Here is a 26258-nt window from a genome sequence, read left to right on the forward strand (position 1 = left end):
CAATAACTTTTTTTTTGACAGGCAGAGTGGACAGTGAGAGAGAGAGACAGAGAGAAAGGTCTTCCTTTTTGCCGTTGGTTCACCCTCCAATGGCTGCCGTGGCCGGTGCACCGCGCTGATCCAATGGCAGGAGCCAGTTAATTATCCTGGTCTCCCATGGGGTGCAGGGCCCAAGCACTTGGGCCATCCTCCACTGCACTCCCTGGCCACAGCAGAGAGCTGGCCTGGAAGAGGGGCAACCGGGACAGAATCCGGCACCCCAACCAGGACTAGAATCTGGTGTGCCGGCGCCGCAAGGCGGAGGATTAGCATAGTGAGCCGCGGCGCTGGCCCATAACTTTTAAAAAGTTATTAGGAAATAGGATCAATAACTGGATATTAATTTTTGAAACAAAGATCTTAAAACAATGCTCTTGGAGGCTTGATAGACTGATTTGAGTCCCTGATTGTGTGCCAACATTGTAGGGTCCTAAAATCATCCTCTCTATCTAGTGTAATTTGAAGAATTTCAAGCCCATAAGAGGAAAAATGACAATAAGAAAATAGACATCAAATATCCAGGAGCAGCAGTCCCTGTTTTGCACAGACTGATGATCCAAGAATGACTTATCCACGTTGTGGTGAATTTTTTTAGGAAATACATGTCACCTTCAGCCAGGCAGGATAATTTAACAGATTTACAGTACAAGCTTTACAAGTTCAACCATACTAATAATTAAAGTACTAATATCTCTTCATCATCCAGGTCATCTATTTTGTTTCAAAATGGCAACCTTTGTTTTCATTTCATTTCTTTGAAAGACAGAAGACAAAGAGAGGGGGGAGGTCTTCCATCTGCTGGTCCCCCCCCCCCAGATGGCCACAATGGCCAGGCTGAGGTTGGAACCATCCTCCACTGTTTTCCCAGGCCATAAGCAGGGAGCTGGGCTGGAAGTGGAGCAGCCGGGACTCGAACCGGCGCCCGGATGGGATGCGGATGCTGGTGCCACAGGCAGAGCCCTAACCCGCAAGGCCACAGTGTCGGCTGCTCAAAATGGCAACCTTTGGGCTAGTGATCAGGTTAGATATGATCGTCACGTCAACGTAGCAAATAGTTGAGTTTGATACTCCATAGTTCTAGTGAAATAATAGACATCTATCCCACTAAATCTCTTCATTAGATGGTACATGAGTACACAAAATTTTATGAGTACTATTATAGAAGCTTAAATTTTGTGATGCCTTCTTCTTCCCTTAGCTATAATGATTCTCTAAATTAGCTCCCTGCAAGTAGCACTAGTAGTTGAACTTTCAAGACTGAGTATTTATTTTCTTCTCTTTTGAGTCTGTTTTAAGGACAAAGTAATTTGGAGAATCCATCTATTTATTTGGTACTTTCCCTTCCAATCATAGTCTATGTGACTCTAACTCCAGTATGTATAGTCAATGCTTTCATTTTAAGTTGTCATTTTAAGTTTATGTAACTACATAAAATATAAATCTGGAAGTTATAGACTGTTACTATTTCAAAGATAAAAATTTCTGGAAGTTAAATTTTTAAAATTATTTAATTGAGAAATAAAGAGAAAGTGAGCTGGAGACAGAGACAGGGATAGAGATGACAGAGATCGAGATTGAGATAGTGATAGAGATAGAAATGATAGAGATCAAGATAGAAATTGAGATAAAACTTCCATTCACTGGTTTACTTTCCAAATGCTCACAATAGGTGAGGTTGGGCCAGGAGCTGCGAATTCGATCCAGGTGTTCCACATGTGTGGTAGGGACCCAAGTACTTAAGCCATCACTGCTGTCTCCCAGTGTTCAAAACAGGAAACTTGAATAAGCAGTAGAGCCAGGACTTGAATCCTGGCACTCTGATATGGGATGTAGGTGTTGTAACTGGTCTTGCCAGGCCAAATATTTGGCCCCAGAAATACCAAATTACTGGAAATATTAGGGAATTGTTTTTAAAATATAATCATTATATTTTATTAGGTATTTTCAACCATTAGAAATAAGTACTAACTCATTCATAAAATAAAGGGTAAGGCATATAATTTTTTGCTTTAAAATAAAAAAAATTAGGTCAAAAATTAGGGCAAGTGGTTGGCACTGCGGTTAAGGTTAAGGCTCTGCCTGTGGCACCAGCATTTCATATGGGTACCAGTGTGAGTCTTTGCTGCTTGATTTCTGATCTAGCTCCTTGCTCATGGCCTGGGAAAGCAGTGGAAGATGGTTCAAATGCTTGGGCCCCTGCACCCATTTGGGGACCCATACGAAGTTCTCTGTGTGTAAATATGACTCTCAAATAAAGCTTCTAAAAAAGGCAAAAAATGACAATTATTGATGCCTTTTGATAAACATTAGCCATGTTTTATTATTTAATTATCCATAAAACTATAAAATTTTCATTTATCTAATGGTTTGAATTTATATACATCATTATAAAATATGAGATGCATGGTACAACAGCGCAAATCCTAATGAAAAATTGCAAATTTGTACATACATGCTGTAGAAGTGTATCAGTTACAGGTGCACAATTGCTGGGGAATTAGCGGATGACAGTACAGCATTAGCACTGGGAAGAGAGCACTGTAAAAGTCCCTGTGTGTGTGGACAGAGATGCTGTCAAAGTGCTGTAGGCAACATTGATTCTTTGAGCTTTGAGAAGGGATCTTCTTACCTTGATACTATCATCACATGTTTCTTCCACTTCACTAACAGGTTATGAGTTATAACAGTGTATATTTTTTTTGACCAGCAGAGTTAGACAGTGAGAGACAGAGACAGAGAGAAAGGTCTTCCTTTTCCATTGGTTTACCCCCTAAGTGGCCACTATGGCCAGTGTGTTAACACAGAGATCTCTCATATGGTGGTTTACATAAAAATGCTTGCAACAGACAGTGCTCCATGAAGGTAGCACCCAGGGTCTGGGAACTCAATGCAGATCTCTCAGATGGGTGGCAGGAACTCAAACACTTGAGAATTCATCATTGCCTCCCAGGATCTGCATTAGCAGGAAGAAATAAGGAGATGGAACCAGAAATATAACCCTGGCACTCTGCTATAGACCTGGGATACCTGACATGTGTGTTAACCACCAGGCTAAAGTCCTGTTTCCCAGGGTGCTTTTGATCTAGCAGTGGAAATTTCCTTCAATTCTTAGTTTGTTAAGGATTTTAATCATAAGTGGATGGGGGATTCAGCCAATGCTTTCTCAGTTTAGATGATCACATGTTAATTTCCCTTAATTTTCTGAATATCATATTTTATGTTGATGTTTTTCAGATGTTAATCAAACTTCATACAACAGTACTTCAAAAATGCATTAAAGTAACTAAAAGTTAAGTTTGGTACAAACATTTTTTGAAATTTACAATAGGGCTTTTCATAAAACACATTTTCTTTTCTGCTCTTTTTTCATTTTTTTCTCTCTGAGATAATATTTTTCATGAAGTGCTTGAGTACTTAACATATATGGAACTCATTTAATTTAGCACAAATATTTTAATTAATACATTTAATTAATTAACTATATATTTCTTGAGTTAGGTTTGATTATTATCATGGTGGGTTTTTGTAGCATTCCTTGCTTCTGAATTTTCACAGAAGTAGATGTAGTAAAATAATGTGAAAGAAGGAGGCACTTAAAAAAAGGCACTTAATATTATCTTTTTTTTTGACAGGCAGAGTGGACAGTGAGAGAGAGAGACAGAGAGAAAGGTCTTCCTTTGCCATTGGTTCACCCTCCAATGGCCGCCGCAGCCGGCGCGCAGTGGCTGGTGCACCGCGCTGATCTGATGGCAGGAGCCAGGTACTTCTCCTGGTCTCCCATGGGGTGCAGGGCCCAAGTACTTGGGCCATCCTCCACTGCACTCCCTGGCCACAGCAGAGAGCTGGCCTGGAAGAGGGGCAACTGGGACAGAATCCGGCGCCCCGACCAGACTAGAACCCGGTGTGCCGGCGCCTCAAGGCAGAGGATTAGCCTAGTGAGCCGCGGTGCTGGCCAATATTATCTTATATTGTATTAAATGAAAGAAGGAGGCACTTAAAAAAAGGAGGGGGCAGCACTGGGGCAGAGCTGGGGAAGCCACCACCTGCAGTACTGGCATACCATATAGGTGCCAGTTAGAGACATGGTTGCTCCATTTCTGATCCAGCTCTCTGTTATGGCCTGGGAGAGCAGTGGAAAATGGCCCAAGGCCTTTGGCTGTTGTACCCACATGTGAGACCTGGAGGAAGTTCCTGATTCCTAGCTTTGGATTGGCCCAGCTCTGACTGTTGCAGCCATCTGGGGAATGATTCAGCAAATAGAAGACCTTTCTCTCTCTCTGCCTTTGTCTATCCCTCTCTGTAACTCTGCCTTTAAAATAAATAAATAAATGTTAAAAAAAGAGGCACTGGATAATTTATGAATGCTTCAGCCAGCTTCTCTACATGCTACTCAGACTTATTTTATAAGACAAATGTGAGATTGTGAATAATATAAACAAAATTGTGTCATTTGACTTTAAGTTTGGTCAAGATTTCAAACTTATCCTACATTAACTTTTGTGTGAAAATTTAGATAATGGTGTTGAAATAAGAGAAAAGTAAAACATAACATTGAAAATGAAGAGAAGTACAAACATGACAATGTCATGAATCAGTGCTTAAATCTGACATATTATATATAGCAATATAAATATATATAAACATGTAAACATATGGTGTTTAAAATATGTAACATGAAGGGATGCAGCAGGATAAGCCCCGCTTGTGACAATCACATTCTATATGGAGTCCTTTAGATCAAGTGTGACTCTGCTTCTTCTCCAGTTTCATACTAATGCACACTCTGTTAGATGGGAGATGAGGACTCAAGTACACTGGTGTCTGCTGTTCACATGGGATACCCATATCGAGTTCCTAACACCTCATTTCAACCTGGCCCACCCCCAGCTGTGTTGTCATTTGAGATGTAAGACCTCTCTATCTCACTCTTTCCTTCCCTCTCATTCTCCCCTTGTGTCATTCTGTCTTTTAAGTAAATAAATAAACTTTTGAAGTGTAAAAAACACATTTTAAATGCTTGAAATGTGAAGATTCATTGACAAGAATGATAAATTGATGTACTTAAAATAATAGGTGGTGTTAAAACAGTCACAAATCAGGGCCCACCTTGTGGCACAATTGGTAAAGATGAGCCTACAATGCTGACATCCCATATGGTTGCTGGTTTGCATCTTGGCTGTTCCTCTTCTGATCCAGCTCCCTCCTTATGTACCTAGGAAAGCAGCCCAAGATGGCCCAAGTGTTTGGAACCCTAAATACATGCCAAAGATTCAGAGGAAGCTCCTGGCTCCTGGCTTTGGCTTAGCAATTTGGGGAGCAAACCATCTGATGGATGATCCCTCTTTCTACATTTCAAATAAAAGTAAGATAAATATTTTAAAAAACTGCCACAAAGAGCCCATGAGAGTATTTTAGGCATGGAAAGCCAAGACACTCTGGAAAAAAAAAAGGAAGACCTAAATGGAAGATCTCTGCGAGTGAGATCCCAGTGAAAAGAATGGGGCCATCAAAGAAGGAGGTACCTTTCTCTGAAGGGAGGAGAGAACTTCCACCTTGACTATGACCCTGCCGGAATAAGATCGAAGTCGGTGAACTCAAAAGGCTTCCATAGCCTTGGCAACTCATGACTAGAGCCTAGGGAGATTACTGACGCCATAAACAAGAGTGTCAAATTGTTAAGTCGACAACAGGAGTCACTGTGTACTTACTTCTCATGTGGGATCTGTCCTTAGTGTGTTGTCCAATGCGAAGTAATGCTATAACTAGTACTGAAACAGTATTTTACACTTTGTGTTTCTATGTGGGTGCAAACTGATGAAATCTTTACTTAATATATATTGAATTGATCTTCTGTATATAAAGAGAATTGAAAATGAATCTTGATGTGAATGGAATGGGAGAGGGAGCGGGAGATGGGAGGGGTGTAAGTGGGAGGGAAATTATGGGGGGGAAGCCATTGTAATCCATTAACTGTACTTTGAAGATTTATATTTACTAAATAAAAATAAATAAAAAATTAAAAAAATAAAAGACTGCCACAAATTAATTGTCAGGATAAAACAAATATATGAACACATAAATGTTAAATACCTTTAGTAGATAAATTGAAAAGTTAGCACGACACATAGATAGACAACATTTTAACCAGTTAACAGAGAATGAGCATCATTTCAAAGAGTAGCAGGACATTTTCAAGCCACAGGTTTAGGGACTTTATAATTTCACAAAAGCATAAATCTTACAAATCCTATACTTCATCATCTGTGAAATGACAGGAGTATCATCAACTAAATTGTTACCAAGAAGTCATTGAGACACAGGCAGAGCCTATGCACCAATGTTGGAAAGTGAGGTGAGAGCAGACTGCAGCAGCCTAAGCCACTGGTGCTAAAGCTTCAGGAAAAGCCAAGCATAAACCTGTGGGGGATAGTGTACCTGCCAAACTAGAAGAGAAAAAGGGAGTGGGACATTAGTCTCTCCAGAATCACTTTATAACGGCCTCCTGTAACAAGCCAATAGAGTGGGCACCATATTGGACATACATAACAGCTGTATCAGCTCATGTCCATGCCCAGAAACCAGTCGAGTGGAGACTCCTAACTCTTTCTTGTGTGAACTTTCTGAAATCAAAATAAAAAAAAATAAGAACATTTGTTTTCATAGGTTATATAACCCTTGGAAAACTTAAATTATGGTAGATGTTGAATTGAAGGAAATATAAATTCTGGACAAGATAGATTTCAAAGTATTTAGATATCAGAAAAGCACAATTCCACACAATTGCAGTAATCAGATAGGCCCCTCTCCTACTAGAATAATTTACATGTGCAGAGGAACATCTATTGCAGAACAATCTCTCTCTTTTTCTCTCTCTCTCTTCTTTATTTGAAAGGCAGAGTGAAAGATAATACGGAAAAGAAATAGAGAAAGAGATACATCATATATCTTGTGATTCAATGCCCAAATGTTCACAGCCAGTGTTGGGCAAGGCCAAAACCAAGGCCCTAGAACTCCATGTACTTCCCTATGCAAGTACTTGAGTCAGCACCTGCTGATACTAAGGGTGTGCAGTATCAGTAAGTTGGGTAGGAGTCAGAGGCAAAATTCAAGTCCACTCTAAAAACAATAGGAGGGTCCCAAGCAGTTTCTTAACTGCTGCGCCATACGCTGGCCTGTTAAAATCAAAAGATTTTCTGTGGTACATTGTACAACATACTGAGTATCCTCTTATCAGAACTGATAAGCACTAATGGACTGACAGTGGCATAGACATGGACCACAACACACTGAACACCCAAGATAACTGAGTCATATGACCACAGTATCAGGGAGGAGAATGAGATGATGAAATCCACCCAGTACATGACCACAAAGAAACTCACTAGCAGCAAGATAGTCTGGGTGGCCCTTTTCTCTGGGGAAGATCTTGGGGAGAGGTTGGTGCTGTGAAGGTGCAGGGACCTCCTCTGATGCCTGGACAAGAGAATCACCATGTACACACTTGAGAGCAGCATGACTCCTACAAGGAAGACGTCCCTGGATGTTAATAATGTGAACATTAAACCCCTGATGCCGTGGCTCATGGGGTAAAATGAACAGTATTTCGTGAGATCCATCAGATTGGTCTGGGTCCCATTGGAAGATGCCACTGTGTGGAAGAGTGTGCTAGTACTGAAAGACAAACATATCAGCCATATGAAGAAGAAGAAATAGAAGATGAAATGTGTGGATTTATACTTAAACTGTGCCAACCAGGAGGTGCTGGGGCTGATGGTGATGGCCTGGATGATGCTCAGGAGGCAGGTGGTGCAGATGGAGAGGCCCCTCATTACTCTGTTGGTGTAGAACAAAGCCTTACACTTGAAGTCATTCCAAAAACTTAGCAACTCAAACAGTTCTGGAGAGAACAAAAACAACACAGTGATGAGCAATGCAATGTGGTCAAAGGCCAGGTGACAGGTGGTGAGGTCAGTGGGCTTAGGTCTGCGATCCTGTAGGAGTCTGAGGATGTGGAAGAGGAGAAGAAAGGTGTTGGCTGAGATTCCAAAGCCAGTTTGAGAAAGAAGATATTTATTAACAGGAACATAAACAGAAGGTGTGCTCATCTTAATATCAGGGATGAAACACATGCATGTCTGAAAAAGCAAACAAACAAGTATTGGAGGTTTCACCTCATCGGCAAGCATTATTCTACCTAGTAGACATTTTCATTCTAACTTCTCCATCTTGTGATAGCCATGAATTTGCAAAGCAATCATCATATGGTAATGCTTTTATTGCTAATCAGTATTAACTGCTTATTATTTAAATCTTACATACTCAATAGATAATGTAATTCCCTACAAGTCTTACTTAAGGTAAGTTCACTGCTAAATTTTTTTTCCATTACTTTAGTATGTTATTGCCCAGATGCAGATACAATTTTGCTCTTTCAAATAAATAAATCTTAAAAAAAGACCATGAAACATGTGGCCAGAGATCAGAATCAAAGAGAAGAGCAATAAAGAAGCCTTTTACAGGAACTGAGGGGACATTTTAGATACAATGATTTGTCATTTTAGAGAAACCCTGTAAGATCCTCATCATTACAGTAATTTACTACATTCAGGGAATTATTACTTGAGGAAGAATATCATTTCCATACAGGTTTTTGTATTTTGCTCAGCTCAGATAAAATTACACAATCTATATTACAGAAGAGTACCTTATGTTTTATTGTTAAGTCAACAAGATTTTTGTCATCAAATTGAACTTACCTTGTGAACAACAGTGAAACCTATGACTGGTCACCCACAGCACAAAGGTCTTTTGAGAATTTGAGAAGAGGTGCAGAAGTATAACTCCCCATATGTAAAGACATCAATGGTTTTTTTTTTTGATTTCTGTAACTTCTATTAAATGGTGATAATCAGCACTGAGAAAAAAATGTAACATTGGTCAGTGTATCTTTTCTGTATGCTGCCCTGAAGTGTACATTAGATTCTGCCCTGGCTGTGTAGTTTGGCATATATTTGTAGTTAGCATTCCATAACAATTGGATTATAATTTCATGAAAGCCATAAAATTTAAAAGAGAATACTGTCAATATTCTACAAAGAAATGTTTCAGATTGATAATTTGCTTTCTTTTTTAAATTAACTATTTTTAAAAAATTGTAAGATATACAAATTTCATGTATTTCCTATATACAGATTCAGGAACATAGTGATACCACTGCCTCCCTGTGTGTCATAATCTGGAGCGAGTGAGTCACAGCAGCAGTGTAAGGTATAGGTTTAGAAGGTACTGGAGACCCTGCTCTTCCTGTACTATGATTGCTTGCCTCTGGACAGTGGAGCATATTGCTCTCGATAGTTCCCCTGCCAAAGTGTAGAAAATGCATTAAGGGGCTGGCGCCGTGGCTCACTAGGCTAATCCTCTGCCTGCGGCACCAGCACACCACGTTCTAGTCCTGGTTGGGGTGCCGGTTCTGTCCCGGTTGCTCCTCTTCCAGTCCAGCTCTCTGCTGTGGCCCGGGAGGGCAGTGGAGGATGGCCCAAGTGCTTGGGCCCTGCACCTGCATGGGAGACCAGGAGGAAGCACCCAGCTCCTGGCTTTGGATTGGCACAGTGCGCTGGCCATAGCGGCCATTTGGGGGATGAACCAACGGAAGGAAGACCTTTCACTCTTTCTCTCTCTCTCTCACTGTCTAACTCTGGCTGTTAAAAACAAAACAAAACAAAACAAAAATGCATTAAGGCTACTAAGATAGACTGAGCTATCTCCAGTGACTACATAGAGAAGTCAAGGGTGTCCACTGATTGTCTAGAGTCATTTTGCGCTCACCAGGAAGGAATGAACAATTATCATGATTATTTTGCTTCACTTTGGGCATTATATTTCTGGAATAAAATTTACTAGTTCTATCTTTGCTTTCTGTCATTTCATTTAATCTGTTATATTTTAATTGATAAATAATATGCACATTTATTTATGGGGTACAATACAATGTTAAGAAACAAGTAACATCACAGAATGATTCCATAATGTTCATTAACATCTACCTCACTTTTAAATCTATTCCATTAGCAATTTTGAATACCCAGCACATTATCCATAACAGAGTCACCAGACTCTGCAACAAATCTCTGTAGCACCTGCGTCTTTTCTAACTTAATCTGTGTACATCATGCTGTCATTTAAAGCCACCTGGCATGTCTGTTGAATTCATGCATTGCCATGACATTTAGCACTTTCAATAATAAAATTAAAATTAAGTGGGAAATTCAGGATATGAAAACTAAACAACTGAAACTTTAAAATAGAAAATATACTAAAATTATAGGAATCTTATAAAAAGGAAAACTAAATTATTTAAATTATGAAAGTTATTTAGTCTCTAATCATAAAACAAATCTCAGCCACCTAAATATACAGAGTATTGTTATACATTTGGGTTTTTGTAGAAATCCTAAAAAGCTGATGGTGATTGTACGTTAGGGAAATCACTAATCCATGGTGAATGCACTAGCTAGGCATTAACTTTACTGACAATTATTACCATAGAGGAAAAATAACCTCCATGGTGACCTGCTAAAATTTCAGTACTTTCTAGTATTAAATATCTGATACTTTATTCATAACAATTTAAACAGCTTCAAAATACTTAAATATCATAACATAATTAATAATTTAAATTTAACATGATCTTAAATTTAAGAAAGTAAAACCAGGATTGAAGCATTATAATTAGGTTAGACTTGATGTTTTTCCAAACATAAAATTTCACATCATGAATGTAGTTAAATGAAACAGAAAGATATTAAAACCTGTTGAAAACAATTCAAGTGAGATAAATATAATAAAATTGAAAATACCAACAAGATTAAAGTATTATAAAATAATTGAAATGAAATACCTATGATAAAAATATTAAAGTACAATAAAAGGAGTTGAAATGAAATAAATTAGATGCTATGAATTCATCATCAAAATGAAGCAAAATAAATATGTTTAAATCAATCCAATTTAAATAAAAAATCAAGTAACAATGAATGTTCTTTCTTGGGTCTACAAATTATGGCCTCATACGAGAAGAAATCTAATTTCTTGTCTGCAGGAATTTATAGATATCACTCTTGATTTTGTAAGAAACAAAGCTAAACTTATGAGACCAGTCCTTTACTCCCATGTCCTTGAGATCACCCTACATCTACTGACTCACTTTCCTGTGGAGCACTCACAACAAGGAGAGAACTGAAAAGCGTGCACTCACCCAACTTGACAGGGAGCCCAGGGATGTGGGGTGAGCCTCCCTCCATGAGGTTATAAGAAAACAATGTGCAGTTAGCTCATCTCCCACCTGGCCCACAATTTTTATGTCACCTGTGGAACCGTGCAAGCTCAGACTTTGAGACTGAAACTAACAAGAGACCCTGCAGGGAAAAAGTGGAGAATCATGAGCAAGAACATCTGTGTTCCAAATTTCCCCACAAGGGAACAGATTTTCCTATCCTGTGTTGGCCTGAAGGGGCTGCATGATGACAGTCTCTGTCAGCCACACAGAAGTCTTGCAGTTTTCTCAGGTGCAAAATGAGTCAATGCCACGGCAGATTGCCAATGTTTGTTTTGGCTTGTTTGGGAGATTTCTAGTGGCTTCCTTATGTCTCTCCCATCAAACACCAGGTTGAACATGATGAAAACATAAAATTTAACCTGTCAAATAATTAAATTTTAATTAATAATTTTAATTATTTAATGCTGCATTGTGTCACACTGGGATAAGCTTCTGCCTGCAATGCTGGTATCTCATTTGGGCAATGGTTGGAGTCTCAGCTGCTCCACTTCAAATCCACCTTCCGCTTAATAGCCATTCTGGGGGGGTTGGGGGTGGGCAGTGCTGTGGCACAATGGGTAGCCTGAAATGCCACCATCCCATTTCAGCACAGGTTCAAGTACCAGCTGCTCCACTTCTGATCCAGCTCTCTAATATGGCCTGGGAATGCAGTAGAAGATGGCCCAACTCCTTAGTGCCCAGCACCTGCATAGGAGACCCAGAAGAAGCTCCTGGCTCCTGGCTTCCAATCAGCTCAGTTCTGGCCATTGTGGTCTTTTGGCGAGTGAACAAGTGGATAGAAGATCTCTGTCTCTGTCTCTCTCTGTCTCTCTCTCACTCTTTCTCTCTCTCATTTTGCTTCTCTCTGTAACTCTTTCAAATAAATAAAATAAATCATTAAAAAAAAGCCACTGGGGCCATTTGGGGGAGTGATTCAGAGGATAGGAGATCTCTTCCCCTCCATGCCCCCTGCTGCCAACCATATGATTCTGGCTGCCTCATTCTCTCTTTAACTCTGCCTTTCAAAAAATTAAATAAATCTTTATAAAAATAAAAATAACATTTTTGTTCCCTCCCAGATCATTAGACAGAGTATATGGGGGCCGAGCTCATGTAATGATGTTTTTAAAAGATTTATTAGAAATTCAGAGTTACATACAGAGAGAAGAAGAGGCTCAGAGAGAGAGAGAGTGAGAGAGAGAGAGAGGGAGAGAGGTCTTCCATCTGCTGGTTCACTTGCCCATTGGCCGCAATGGCCAGATCTGTGATGATCCAAAGCCAGGATCCAAGAACCCCTTCTGGGCCTCCCATGTGAGTGCAGGGCCTAAGAACTTGATCCATCCTCCACTGCTTTCCCAGGCCATAGCAGAGAGTCAGATCGGAAATGAAGCAGCTGGGACTCAAACTGGTGCCCATATGAGTTGTTGGCATTTTAGACAGCAGCCTTACCCACTATGCCACCGTGCCAGCCCTGTAATGATGGTTTTTAAACCTTGCCATGTGATCCTCAATGGAAGCCAGGGCTGAGAAGCACTTTGCTCCATACCTTCCTCGAAGCTTCAGTGTGCATCTATCATTAGATTCCAACTCTAGAAAAATGTGATTCTGCAGATTTGGAGTGAAATCCATGAGTTGGCTTCTTCAGCAAGTACCTTGTTAATGTTGATATTCTGCCCCCTATATTATTTGTCAGTAGCACTGAGACAGAACATCACGTACCATGGGCTCCCAGTGAAGACCTCTAATCAACACTTTGAAACATCACATTGTTTGCTGGCACTTTAAAGGCCAGAGAAGGCAGTGATGTCTCCATCAGTCTGAATTTATAAAGCAGTGTGTTTACATTCATCCATGCAGTGTTTATTGATCTTGTGCTCTGTGACCCCAGGGGGATTAGGGAGCACATTGATAGGAACCTCTCATATACTATGTGAGTCATTTTCTATAACAAACAGAATTTGGCAATAAGGATCCCGTAATGCCCCTGAAGATTTTGATGTTAGGAAGGGTCACATTTTTATTTCTTAAGTCTCACTATCGTTGAGTTTCAGAATGCACAGATAAGAGCTTTATAACTTGGATGTGAAAGACAGAGAAAAGAAGGATGCAGAAATAGTGCAGAGTGATGCTGCCTTGTTGAGTTTACATTTACTTCTCTGTCATATTGGAGTTACTATTTGATCTCCTGGAATGGTAAACAAGATGTTAGGTGAGATGTTTTAGAAGCAAAATTTTAATAAAAATACATAATTAAGCCACCAACATATATAGATACTTGCCATCCTTTTCTGATTTTGGACTTGGAAAAAATAGGAGCAGGAAATCTGAAGAGGGAGGAAGAGGACCCACCAGGATCCTGGTATCCTTCAACCTGTCAGTCTGACCAAAGCCTTTTGTCCCCCACTATCTGCAAGATATGTAGGTGCTGGTTTCAGTGTCTTCAGTGAGTCTGATTTGATGTACTCCTAGTGACCCAGTCAGGAGAAACTCAGGCTGTCTGAGGTCGGAGCAGGGACTTGGATCTGCCCTGGTTGAGCAGTCAACCTTGGATCCAGGTGTGAACTTCCCTGACCCTGATTAGCTGATTCTGTAGTAAGAAGAAGGAGACTTCCCCGTGGTACCAAAGTACAAAGGCACATGTGGTTGTGATCATGGCTTTGGCTATGTTGTGGTTCCTGACTTCCCACTGCTTACGGATCTTGTCACCTTCAGATGTGTGTCAAGGGAGGTCTGCTGTTCCTGGATGCACTGATTTTGATGCTGGTGATTGTTTATCTTTGTAGTTTCTTCACTGATTAGTTGATCACCAGGAGCCCTTCTAACAGTTGCAGGAATTCCCTGGACAAGATGTGGAGAACAAAGGTTTCCCATGCATTTCATGTTCCTACTCAGTGTGAAGCCTGGCCCTGGATGTGACTCCCAGACAGAGCCCAGGCAATATGTGCAGATCCTGTGTCTCTGTATTCTTTTGTATATAACACTCATGTTGTTTTCTTGGGTGTTACAGCAAGAGAAGGGAAAATGGAAAAGAGACAACTCCCCTGCCCACATGGAATCCTGAAGCAATCCTGTTAGGAATCCTGAAGAACTGCAGATTCAGACCCTGGATTCAAAATTTTGAGCTACAGATGGAGGTCCTTGGAGAGGTGCGGGGGTAGGAGTCACCTGCTGTGCATGCACAGGCTTTTTGGCAAAAGGAGGAAGAATCTGTGTTCTAAATCCTCAGGCTAGCTCAATGGGGTCGGGATTCTGGGCTGCACACTCTCTGAATGAGCTTCAGATCTGATGCTGCCACGCGCATGGGAATACAGAGCTGGGGATGCTAGTTGTGAAGTGGTAAGGTTATTTTTACCAGGAACAAGGTTAACTGTCCTCAGGCAGAGATTATAGATCACAAATTGCCTGTGTACAGATTGTTTTGCTACAGTCTCTGAACCCAGTGCCCCACAAATGTGGATCAGAGTTTGAAATCCAGGATGGGAATCAGGGAGCATTTGCCAAAGCTTGTCTGTTGTGAAGCCTGGTGGACACCATATTTATTTATCTCTGGTCTGGCCATTGTGGGCAGTGTTTGGGAAATATATTTAAAACGGAAATTTTTTTTGCCATAATAGACAAGATTGAATATATTTAAAACAGAAACTTTTTTGCCATAATAGACAAGAAAGAAAACACTATTATTATTAATAATATTAGAATTCAGTTTGTATGATGGAATATTTACTAAAGGATTGGAAAACCAGATAGAAATGCTTGTTTTCAACAAAAAGCATATCCATCCCCTTTCCTCTTGTCCTCTGTAAAAATAGTCATTGAAAAAGACTTCACACCATCTTTTGTCCTATATAATTCATCCAAAATCTTCTGACATCTGGATGATCATGTATGCTCACTGCTGTCTACAGCAAAACAAAGAAAAATGACAGGAGGCAATTTCTTTTTGACAGGCAGAGTTAGACAGTGAGAGAGAGACAGAGAGAAAAGGCTTGCTGCCATTGGTTCACCCCTCAAATGGCCGCTAAGGCCGGTGCACTGCACCAAACCGAAGCCAGGAGCGAGGTGCTTCCTCCTAGTCTCCCACGTGGGTACAGGTGCCCAAGCACTTGGGCCATCCTCCACTGCCCTCCTGGGCCACAGCAGAGAGTTGGACTGGAAGAGGAGCAACTGGGACCAGAACTCGGCGCCCATATGAGATGCTGGCGCCACAGACGGAGGATTAGCCAAGTGAGCTATGGTGCTGGCCCCGTCAGGAGGCAATTTTGTAATTTGAAGCCAGGTGGCCACTGAAGCTGGGCATCCACTCTCCCACTGAATCTGTGAGATTGTGCCTGTCTTCACGGGTACTTCTGTTTCAAAGAGGTGCTAAGGACTGGAGAAAGATCTTAATCAGAAATATTGGTAAAACGCTTACATACCATTAAAAAGTATTTACACAGGCGAGAAAGAACTTTCATATAAAAGTTTTTTTCAATTAGATGCTCTAAAAATAATGGGTGGGGCGACACTGTAGTGCAGTAGGTTAATGCTCCACCTGTGGTGCCAGCATCTCATATGGGCATGGGTTCTAGTCCCAGCTGCTCCACTTCAGATCCAATTCTCTGCTGTGGCCTAGGAAAGCAGTGGAGGATGGCCCAAGCACTTGGGCCCCTGCACCTGTGCAGGAGACCTGGAGGAAGCTCCTGGCTCCTGGCTTTGGATTGGCTCAGCTCTGTCCATTGAGGGCAATTGGGTAGTGAACCAGTGGATGGAAGACCTTTCTCTCTCTGTCTCCCTCTCACTGTCTGTAACTCTACCTCTCAAATAAAATATTTTAAAAAATAATAAAATAATGAGGGGGGAATTATTTTCAAGTGGGAGTGCATTTTTACCTCCCAGCATTTATGTTCAAGCACCTGGACTTGGTCCCATGGACACTTGCATCCCAGGTGGCTCTGGAGTCAAACACCTGAGAAATGACTCTGGGCACACTGTGTGCAGATATAAGAGGAAAAGTCAAAAAGGGAGAAGCTTCTATCAAAGACATATGGATGGTGGGCAGTGTTGGTGCACTACTGGTTTGTGCCATGATGTTGGCTCAGTGGGACTGGGCTGGGATTTATTCCTATGTGCCTTTTGGTGAAATTCATCTGGATGCAGTGGTCCAGAAGCCTAAGATGGTTAGAACAGTAAACTCACTGCTGCAGATTCAGTGTCTGTAAGTGGGGTGCAGCAGGAGTCCTCCCAGCACCTCTGTGCCATTTCAGCTGAGCCTATGGGGCAGTGGTGCTGTGGACTGCATTCCTGAGGGTGGAGCCTGGTTCTGGCAGGGGCATGAGCTTTCATTGCTGTTATAGACACATGGTAATGGGAAGGCATCCAGGATGGTGACAGCAAAGTAGAGGACAGGAGTCTACCTTCATAACTCACTACTGAGTCCTTCATTCTTGCTGATGTAGAAGGGCAAACGTGGGATTAGTGTAACCCTAGCTCTCCTCCTTGTATGAGTTTCACAGACCTTCATGGCCCCCTTATTTCACAGGATCAATATTGGAGATATTTCAGCAAACAACTCCCTTTTCCTCAGGCATCTCTCGGCTTGCATCATCAGGAACTACTGCAGCAGAAACAGGTAAGTACCTAAAACCTGCTTTATTTGCAGACCATCAAACCAGCAATGATGCAGAACAGCTCATTAATTTCTAGAGGGAATGGATGGAAACTTTTAGCATTGATGCCATAGATGCATATTGATGATGCTCAGTGGAAGTTATTATCCATGTTAAGTGAAAAGAAAGCTACAACTGCATGGGAAGGGTTTGGTTTGATCTCTATAGTTTAGTTTTCCTTTATTTTTTTCTATTAATTGTGATATCACATACATCTCCATTTGAGTTATTGATATTTTCTCACTTTTTAAAAGCATATTGCTTAAATTAAATTGAAAACAAAGACTTTTCAATTTCAAATATTCCTTGAGTGGGCTGGCACTCTGGCACAGCAGGTTAATGCTGCTTAACTTGATGAGCAGTGCCAGGAGGATAGGATGACTTGTGTCATATAGATGTACCACAGAATTGTGTAATAGCAATGCATGCTATCTTGTATTTCTACCTCAAATCAGCCAACCGTTCTTTGTCCCTGGATATAACATAACTGGCTCTGAAAAAAATGGTTCGGAGAAATTGGAGCTAAAACTAATGTGAAAATACAGATGAACTTTTCAGCCTTGTTTTCTGATAATGTCTGAGTTAACACACGGATAAATAGCTTTAAAGGGATGACAGACAAGTAGACTATATTATAGTATTAAGATAGGTTTTACAGTTATAAGAGTGAACATAATTGATTTTTACAAGATAAAATATATTCAGTGAGAAGATAGTGAATTTGCTTTGGTCAGTGATGTTAAGTCACTTTTATTTTCCTTCTTTTGGAATCCCTTGAAACGTTTCCCTTAATGTAGATGCAATTAAATTTGAACTCATATGTAAGGCCTTGTTTTACACAAAGAGGGTGATAAGGGACCCCTCCATTGGTGTCACCTGCCTCCTGAGCAAGTCCAGGCTGTCACATCAGCCCCAGAACCTTCTATTTAGTGAGATTAAACATATATTGGCAAACTACATTATTTACATTTTAATCTTTTTTGGTATTTCAATTTGTCTTTCAGTAGTAATGTAATCCCTCATATTGTGAATAATTCCAATGTGACCCAAATTAATCTTCTCTGAAACAGTAAATGCTGCTCATTATCTCCCTTAAATCCCATGACAAGGAGGTTATATTCCAATATGACAATATCCACATCCAGGGATGTCTTACTTGTAGGAGCCGTGCTGCTTTCAAGTGTGCACATGGTGATTCTTTTGTCGAGACATCCAGCACCTCGGCAGCATGAGCCTCCTCTGCCCAATAACCTTCCCAGAGTAAAGGGCCACCCAGACCATCCTGCTGCTGGTGAGTGCCTTTGTGGTCACTACCACCTTAACCTCATCATCCTATCAGTCCATGTGTGGTGGACATACAACCAAGTCTGAGTATCCAGAACTTCATATTTAATGCTTATGCCACAGTTAGTCCTTTGGTGCCGCTCAGTTCTGGTAAAAGAATAATCAATATTTTGAAAAGTATGCAGTGGAAGTATGCTTACTAGTATTGTGATGGGATATTTTTCCTAAAAATGTGTTCTAACAGCAGTTAAATTATTCTATAGCATAAGATTATCTTTTGACTTCTATAAGAGGAATATTTCATATATTTCTTTTTTTATTTATATTTTATTTTATTTAATGAACATAAATTTCCAAAGTACAGCTTATGGATTACAATAGCTTCCCCCCCATAACTTCCCTCCCACCCACAACACTCCCCTCTCCCACTCCCTCTCCCCTTCCATTCACATCAAGATTAATTTTCAATTATCTTTATATACAGAAGATCAGTTTAGCATATATTAAGTAAAGATTTCAACAGTTTGCACCCTCACAGAAACACAAAGTGTAAAATACTATTTGAGTACTAGTTATAGCATTAATTAAACATCTAAGAGTAATTGTGTATTAATTACAGAGTTCAACAAATAGTTTTAAGTAGAACATAAAAATACTAAAAGGGTAAAGTATTAAGTTGTTTTTTTCTCTTGTTTGTTTGTTACATAGTTATTTTTTTATTTAATAAATGTGAATTTACAAAGTGAAGCTTTTGTATTGTTGTGGCTCCCCCCCCCAACCTCCCTACCTCCCGTGGCCCTCCCCTCTCCCACTCCCTCTCCCATCCCGCCCTTCATCGAGTTTCATTTTCATTTCAATTACCTTCATATACTGAAGATCAACTTAGTATATACTAAGCAAGGATTTCAACAGGCTGCACTCACACAACCACACAAGGTATATGGCATTGTTCGACTAGTAGTGTTGTTTTTAAGTTTCATAGTAGAACACATTAAGGACAGAGATCCTACATGGGGAACATGTACCCAGTGACTCCCATTATTGATTTAACAATTGGTGCTCTTATTTATGACATCAGCAATCACCCGAGACTCTTGCTATGAGCTGTCTAGGCTATGGAAGCCCCTTGAGTTCACCAACTCTGAACTTGTTTAGTCAAGGCCATATCACAGTGGAGGTTTCTTCCTCCCTTCAGAGAAAGCGCCTCCCTCTTTGATGGCCTGATCCTTCTGCTGGGGTGTTGTTCACCAGGATCTTTCATTTAGATTGTTTTTTGCCACCATGCCATGGAGAAGCAAATCTAAATAGAATGCTTGGCCAGAAAATCTCAAAATAACTGTATTTAAGCTCAGACATACCTAATCACTGCACACCTGATTTGTCTACTTAGAAAAAATTTTAATTTTAATTTCTTTGCTTTGAAAATGTCTCTTTAATAGTGTATTTTACATTAGAAATAGTGTATTTTTCATGTCAGATATGGTTTCTCTATTCATGTCTTACAATGGTTTGGATATTTATTATGTAATCCCATCCTCAAACCCTGGTCTTCAATCCTCTGGTTCACTCCCCAGATAGCTGCAACAGCTAGAGCTGAGCCAATCTGAAGCCAGGAGCCAGGAGCTTCTTTTGGGTCTTCCACATGGGTGCAAGGGCCATGGGTACTTGGTCCATCCTCCACTGCTTTCTCAGGCACATTAGCAGGAAGCTGGATTGGAAGTGGAGTAACTGGGATTCAAACTGGCACCCAGATGTACCACAGCACATGCCCCTCTGTTAACCAACCTCACCTCAAGGCAGGCTGGGAGTGTGGAAGTCAGAGACTTCCCTGGAAGAATATCCCTTGGCTTCATCTGCTGTATCTTTGATTTATTAAAATGGTTTGTCACACATAAAATGAGACATTTTCCTGCAGAAAGCGTGGGTAGAGGACAGCCATCAAGGATGGATTCCCACAGGGACTGTTTGGACTCAAGTCCAAGAACAAGTTGCAGCCTGAATGGGGTTGGAGGTGAGGAGGTTTTTTTTTAGGAGAAAAGACCCAGGGACCAATGCCCTTCCCCTCCCAATAGAGCCCCTAAAGCATTCCAATTGCCACAGCCCAGAGAGCAAGATGTCTGTCCACTGGCCCCAAGAATTAAAGTTCTTCAAAAGATCCAGCTACCATGATTGGAAGCAAGGAAATACAAGTTTTAGCTTTAGGGGTAATTTAGGTTTGGGTTTCCATCCATGGAGTGGTTCAGTGAGAACCAGAGGTGAAGGCTGGGCAGGAATCGGGTAAAGCCCATGGTGGAAGGATAGGGGTGGAGAATCTCCATGGCGTCTATTTGCAGAGAGCAGCATCTATGTCTCTCTGGTCAGCAGCAGATCCTGCTATATGGTGACCACTGAGACCCAGGATTACAGCTGCAGAGTAAGCCTTTGGGGGGGTGTCTTAATTTGAATATTTTCATGAACTCATGTCTGCTGTTATAACTATATGCCTATCCTATAACTATCCTATAACAATATGCCCTCCATCCTGCTTTAGGACCTCTCCCAGCAGACCAGGAAAAACATCAAGGACAAGAACAAGCTAAAAAGAACCTCCAGTGAAAGAGTACCTGGGTTGAGGTTGTCTTCATGGAGGAAGAGGGCTAGGTGTCTGTGGGCCCCTCATGCTTAGGAGAACGTCTTGTGCTAAGAAGCTGCATGCTGTGACTGAGATGTTTGCTTTGTGACCTACTTGCACTTCTCCCCACTGTTAACATCCTGTTCTGTGTATGAGCCTGCGGTTTTGACAACATCTTCAAACAAGTCTCAATTTTCCACCAGGAACTAGCAGCAGGGGAGCTGAGTCCACCAAAGAGGAAGCTAGCTCTTAACACATCCCATTCGGGCTGTCACCAAAGACCCCCACTATCACCATAGGCCCTGAGCCAATAAGCATACATTATGCAAAACTCATATCTAATAGGTGCCCCTGTAGGGGGATCCCATAAGAAATCAGCAAGACCTTAAAACCCTGGTGCACTTCCTGAAAACCAGTGTCCTGCTCTGGGCAATAAGCTGTGACTGTTCTCAAATGACACATTTTACAGTGCCTTTGCAAACAGACAAAAAATAAAGTTTCTGCTTCTTTGCAAATTGTTTCCTGGCTTCTTATTTCTATAATAAGCTGAAGAAAAGAACCCACCAAACTGTCTCAGGTAACCACCCTCCCCTCAGCAACTGGTAACACATTTCCTTGCCCTTTCTTTTTGCATTTGGAGCCTATGCGTTTCTGTATTCCAGTTCTTCATAAAGTACAGAAGCATTATTACAAAGTGTATTTTATAACATCCCTATGCCAACTATATTACCTAGTATAATGTAAACACTTTTTAAATAGTCCTTGCACTACTGTATTTTGTAGGGAATAATGAATAGAAAACCAAGATGTATATCTTCAGTATGGGCACAATATTTTTGGAATATTTTCAACTAGCAAGTAGCTGATTCTACAGGTATGAAAACCATGGATGTGAAGAACCAATTTTGTTTTTCTTTCAAATAGTTGTAAATATATTGATACAAAATCAAAAGGTAGATTTTTATATATAAATATACATATGATCATTTTCATATAATTTAAATTTGATAATAGCACCTTTAATATTATGTATACTCACATACCATCTAATGAAGAAATTTACTGGACTAGTTGTCTGTTCTCTCACTAGAAATGTGTAAAACCAGACTCTTTAAAATTTGCTACTTTGAACCAAAGGCAATAGCTAGCTAACCTAATCACTAGCCCAAAGGTTGCTATTTTGAAACGAGATAGATGAGCTGGAGGATGAAGAGTGATGAGCAATTTAATTAATGGTATGGTAGAAATTGGAATGCTTGCACTAATAAATCCTCTGTTCAATTATCCCAGAGCTGCCAGTATGACCAAGTCAAAGGCAGGAGCCAGGAACACCATCCGGGTCTCCCTCACGGGTAGCAGAGGCCAGACACTTGAACCATCATCTGTTGCCTTCCAGAATGCACTAACAGTAAGCTACATAAGAAATGGAGTAACTGGGTCTTGAACCAGCTGTCTGATATGAGTTGCATCCCAAGCAGTGGCTTAACTAGCTACATCAACTAAAGCTTTCAAAAATATAAATTAGAAACAACTGCTCTGAGGAAATTCTGCAGGTTTCCATTTAGTATGTTCAATGAGTACTGGTCAAAGTATGAATATCTGCTCTCTTTAACAAGTTAGGTAGTGAAAGTGTAACACAGACTCCAAATCCAGTTCCGTAATACATTTATCTAAAAGAAATGAAGTCACTTACCATAAATTCCATTAAAACATTCCAACATCCATTGAAATTTTCACTCTAATCCCATAAAATGCTTCATTGTCATCTTCTCATAGTCAAGATATAGCCACAGTTAAAACTTTATCAACACATTTATGATCACAGTACATGGTGATCCAATAGTCAGGGAGTGACATAAACATCTCATCTCCTTCCAGGGACATTAATATGGATATTTGCATTTGACATTGAGCCCTCAGGCAGGGATGAGGGTGAGACACCAAGGTCATTCCTGGATCTTCATTCTGTTTAATACAGGGATCGCTCCTCCTAGATATTTGATGTTTATTTTCTGATTGTCATGTTTTATTCTGAGCTTAGAATTCTTTTAAACTACGGGAAATAGAGGGAATGATTTTAGGCCCCTTCAATGTTAGTGCACAGAGACTCAAATCAGTTCACCAAACATCCAAAAGCATTGCTGTAAGATCTTGGTTTCAACTGCTAATATCCAAGTTGTTAATCTTATTTCCTAATAACTTTTAAAGGTTTGTACATTGCCAGAACTAATCCTTTGACAACCATATTTTCACTTTCCTCAGTCTCATGTCAATCGCTCAAATATATTTAGCACCTCCAAGAATCATATGGACGTGTTGAGACAATAAATCAGTTACAGATTTTCAGATGACTAACTAATTTAGCAATACAGGTAGATATTTGTGACGTCCTTGCAAAAGTGTTCTCTCAACCACAGCATTCAGCATGACAACAAATGCAAACAGGATACAACAAATGCAAACAAGAATTTATATTCATAAAGCAATCTGGCATGCTTGTGTATGCAACACATCAGCTGCTTCAGTCTGGGAGATACACTTTCTACCAAGAGGTAGGAAGGGAATGATAGCTTGCTTTTCCACAGAAATATCCCATTTTGGCCCTGGTTTGTGTCCTAGCTGCTCCACTTCTAATGCAGCTCCCTGAAAATGGCATAAGAAAGCATCAAAAGATGGCCCCCACGTTTTTGGTCTCCTGACACACATGTAGAGACTCAGGCCCCTGTGTCTCCAAGTCGACATAACAGAAGGCCACTGGGATGCTGGCCAGGGGGAGGAGAATAGAGCCAGGCTGATAAACTGATCTGGCAGAGAGGTGGCCCTGTGGCCATGGTCAGCTCTCCCATGGTGACTCCGGAATTGGTGGCAAGTGTTCCTCATCCAAACACATGGGGCATTTCTCCCACACCAGCCCCCCAGGAGCTGCATCCTCCCAGGCCCTCTCTGTGACACCTCCCATGTCCTGGGGACATCCCTGCCTAGATTCTGCTGGTTTTGCAGAGGCTCTGGGCTGCTGGGGCTGCTTTCTCTGCCTCTAGCCAACTCTCCACTTCTGGAACAACCCAACTTCTACTTTTCCCTCTCAGGTGGACTTGATTTCCCTACTTGTGCGTATATTTGAGAAATGATGCTAGACACAGGGACAGTATCATCATGGGTTGTTATCAGGAAGGCTGCCTTTCATTTTTTTTAATTATTTGTTTATTTTAAAGGCAGAATTGCAGTGAGAGGTGGAGAGACAGAAAAATCTTCCATCTGCTGGTTCACTCCCCAAAAGGCCGCAAGAACTCTGGTGATCCAGGTAAAAACTGGGAGCATGGAATTCCATTCTGTCTCAAACGTGGGTGGCAGAGGCCCAAGTACTTGAGCCATCTTCTGATTCTTACCATTAGCAGGTGGCTGGATTGGAAATGGAGCAGCCGGTACTTGCGCCAGCATTGCAGGCAGTGCCACAATGCCAGCCCCATGAGAGAGCCAACTTTCAACACTTGCTCAGGAATGTCACTTATGACCAGAATACAAATTAGTGCTATATAGATTATAAACCAGACCTGCCTCTCACTTGAGTCTCATATTTAGCTATTTTTGCTTTTACGAAAATGACTTAGGCATTAAATCTCAGTTTGGGCTAATGCAGATGCTTAGCAGCATTTTGAAATAAAATTACTTATGGAAAAATAAAGAAAAGTGAAATCACTGATAACTTCCATAATATGAACAAATAATCAGATGCCAATTCTGACGGATAATTCTGGATTAAAGTGTGTGTCCTAATTGTGGAAGGGTTGTGTGTATGAGTACATAGGGAGTAGAGCATTGAGTCTCTACCTGGTGACTGCTTCCAGCTTGTTAATTCCATGGAGTAACACTTTTCAATGCAAGTTCCTATTGTAAAATTATTCTTTTTTATATTTTATGAAGAAAATAAGTGAATTCTTCAAGATTTTTGGTTGTCTTCATATATAGTACATTTTATGTATAAATTGTATTTGAAATAATTTTAAGGAAAGAAAAAAGAAAATGTACTAAAATTAGTCATTTACAACTTTATAGTAAACATTTGATAGCCATAAAAACATTTTTTGAGGAAGTAGCAATATTGTAACTTCACTGGCATCTAATCCCATCTAAACTAAATATATTTAAGAAAAGAAGACCAACTTGAAATCTCTTTATTCACATGAATCCTATAATTGCAGGCCTCACACATCTGCACAGAATTCTCTACCAACACTTCTTACTTTTCACATTCTTTGAGATTGTAACAATTCAGAGGACTTGTCTTGGATAGAATGTTTACCCAGCAAGGGCTCCTCCACTAATGAGCTGAGGCTAACTCCAGCCTTGGGTGTCTAAGGATAATGAACTTTGTATCCCAGTAGTCTGTGTAAATTTCTTCCTGTGTACTTGTAAGCTTTTGACTTGCTAAAATCTCCTTGAATACACTCACAATTGATTACAACCTGGGTATTCCCTTTGCACTGTTCTGCTGTTGTCAAATAAATATTATTCCTTAGAAATTCTGATTGTTATGTTATTGCACATCAGTGGAGGTTTTACAGGTCTTCATTCATTCTCTAAAGTTTAACTGTTGTGCACTTTCCAGTCAGACACAGTTGCTGGATGCAAAAAATCTGGCCAGAGGACATAAATAAGGAGCTCACAATGGAAAACAATGTGTGCTCAATAGATACTTTTCTTAAAGGTATATTCCTAAAAATCATTGTTGTCTTTTATTTATTCCAAGAATTTATTTTACATATAAAATAGTATTATATATATGTGTGTGTGTGTTATATAGTGTTTTTATAGTTTTCAGCTGTAAAAGCCAAGTGATTTGCTTTGTCAGATTTGCCAAAATTTTGTAACAACTATCACAGCATTACAGGTATATAATTGCATTTAATCAGTACATATTTTGCTGCCCAAATTTCCTTAAAAGTGGTCCCAGTAAAAGGGAAAATATTAGGTATGGATCAAACATATAAAAGTTATTAATATAAAAGTGGCAAATATTTTGATGTTATTTTTAAGACATAATAAAATCCTTCAAAATGTTTATATATTAGAATTAATTGGTCATCCCTGGGGAATCCTGGAAATATTGTTTGGTATAACCTCTAAGAAAATGTTGACTCAGATTTAGGCACCCAATCTTTTTTTTTTAATTCATTTTTATTTGAGGGGCAGACATCATATCTCAACAGGAGAAGGCATTGCTTGGGATGCCTACATCTCATATTGGAGCACCAGTTTGAGTCCCTACTACCCACCACCCCCTGCTCCAATTCCTGCAGTTTTTCCATCCAGAGGACTTACTGCTGTCTGCTACCAGTAATAGTTATTTACAGGAAAGTCTTATTTT

General features: G+C 40.3%; 2 protein-coding genes and 1 pseudogene across 2 annotated transcripts in view; 1 reads left to right on the forward strand and 2 right to left on the reverse strand.

The window, feature by feature from the left end:
- ORYCUNV1R1662 (vomeronasal 1 receptor oryCunV1R1662) overlaps positions 1-19302 on the reverse strand; it is a 28702-nt gene extending 9400 nt beyond the window's left edge. Inside the window, exons 1-2 of the mRNA XM_070063750.1 lie at positions 19144-19302; positions 8796-8953 (exon numbers count right to left, since the gene is read on the reverse strand). The gene's annotated coding sequence lies outside the window, so the exon portion shown is untranslated. The remainder of the gene's footprint in view (positions 1-8795; positions 8954-19143) is intronic.
- Positions 1-26258, forward strand: part of ORYCUNV1R-PS1575 (vomeronasal 1 receptor oryCunV1R-ps1575 pseudogene) — a 1374299-nt pseudogene that overhangs the window by 239073 nt on the left and 1108968 nt on the right.
- ORYCUNV1R1550 (vomeronasal 1 receptor oryCunV1R1550) lies at positions 7221-8144 on the reverse strand. Its single transcript, NM_001167237.1, is given in 1 exon segment — positions 7221-8144. A coding segment is annotated over 1 exon segment (924 nt).

The sequence above is a fragment of the Oryctolagus cuniculus genome, chromosome 19 (assembly GCF_964237555.1).
Source record: "Oryctolagus cuniculus chromosome 19, mOryCun1.1, whole genome shotgun sequence".
In the NCBI taxonomy this organism is placed as follows: Eukaryota; Metazoa; Chordata; class Mammalia; order Lagomorpha; family Leporidae; genus Oryctolagus; species Oryctolagus cuniculus.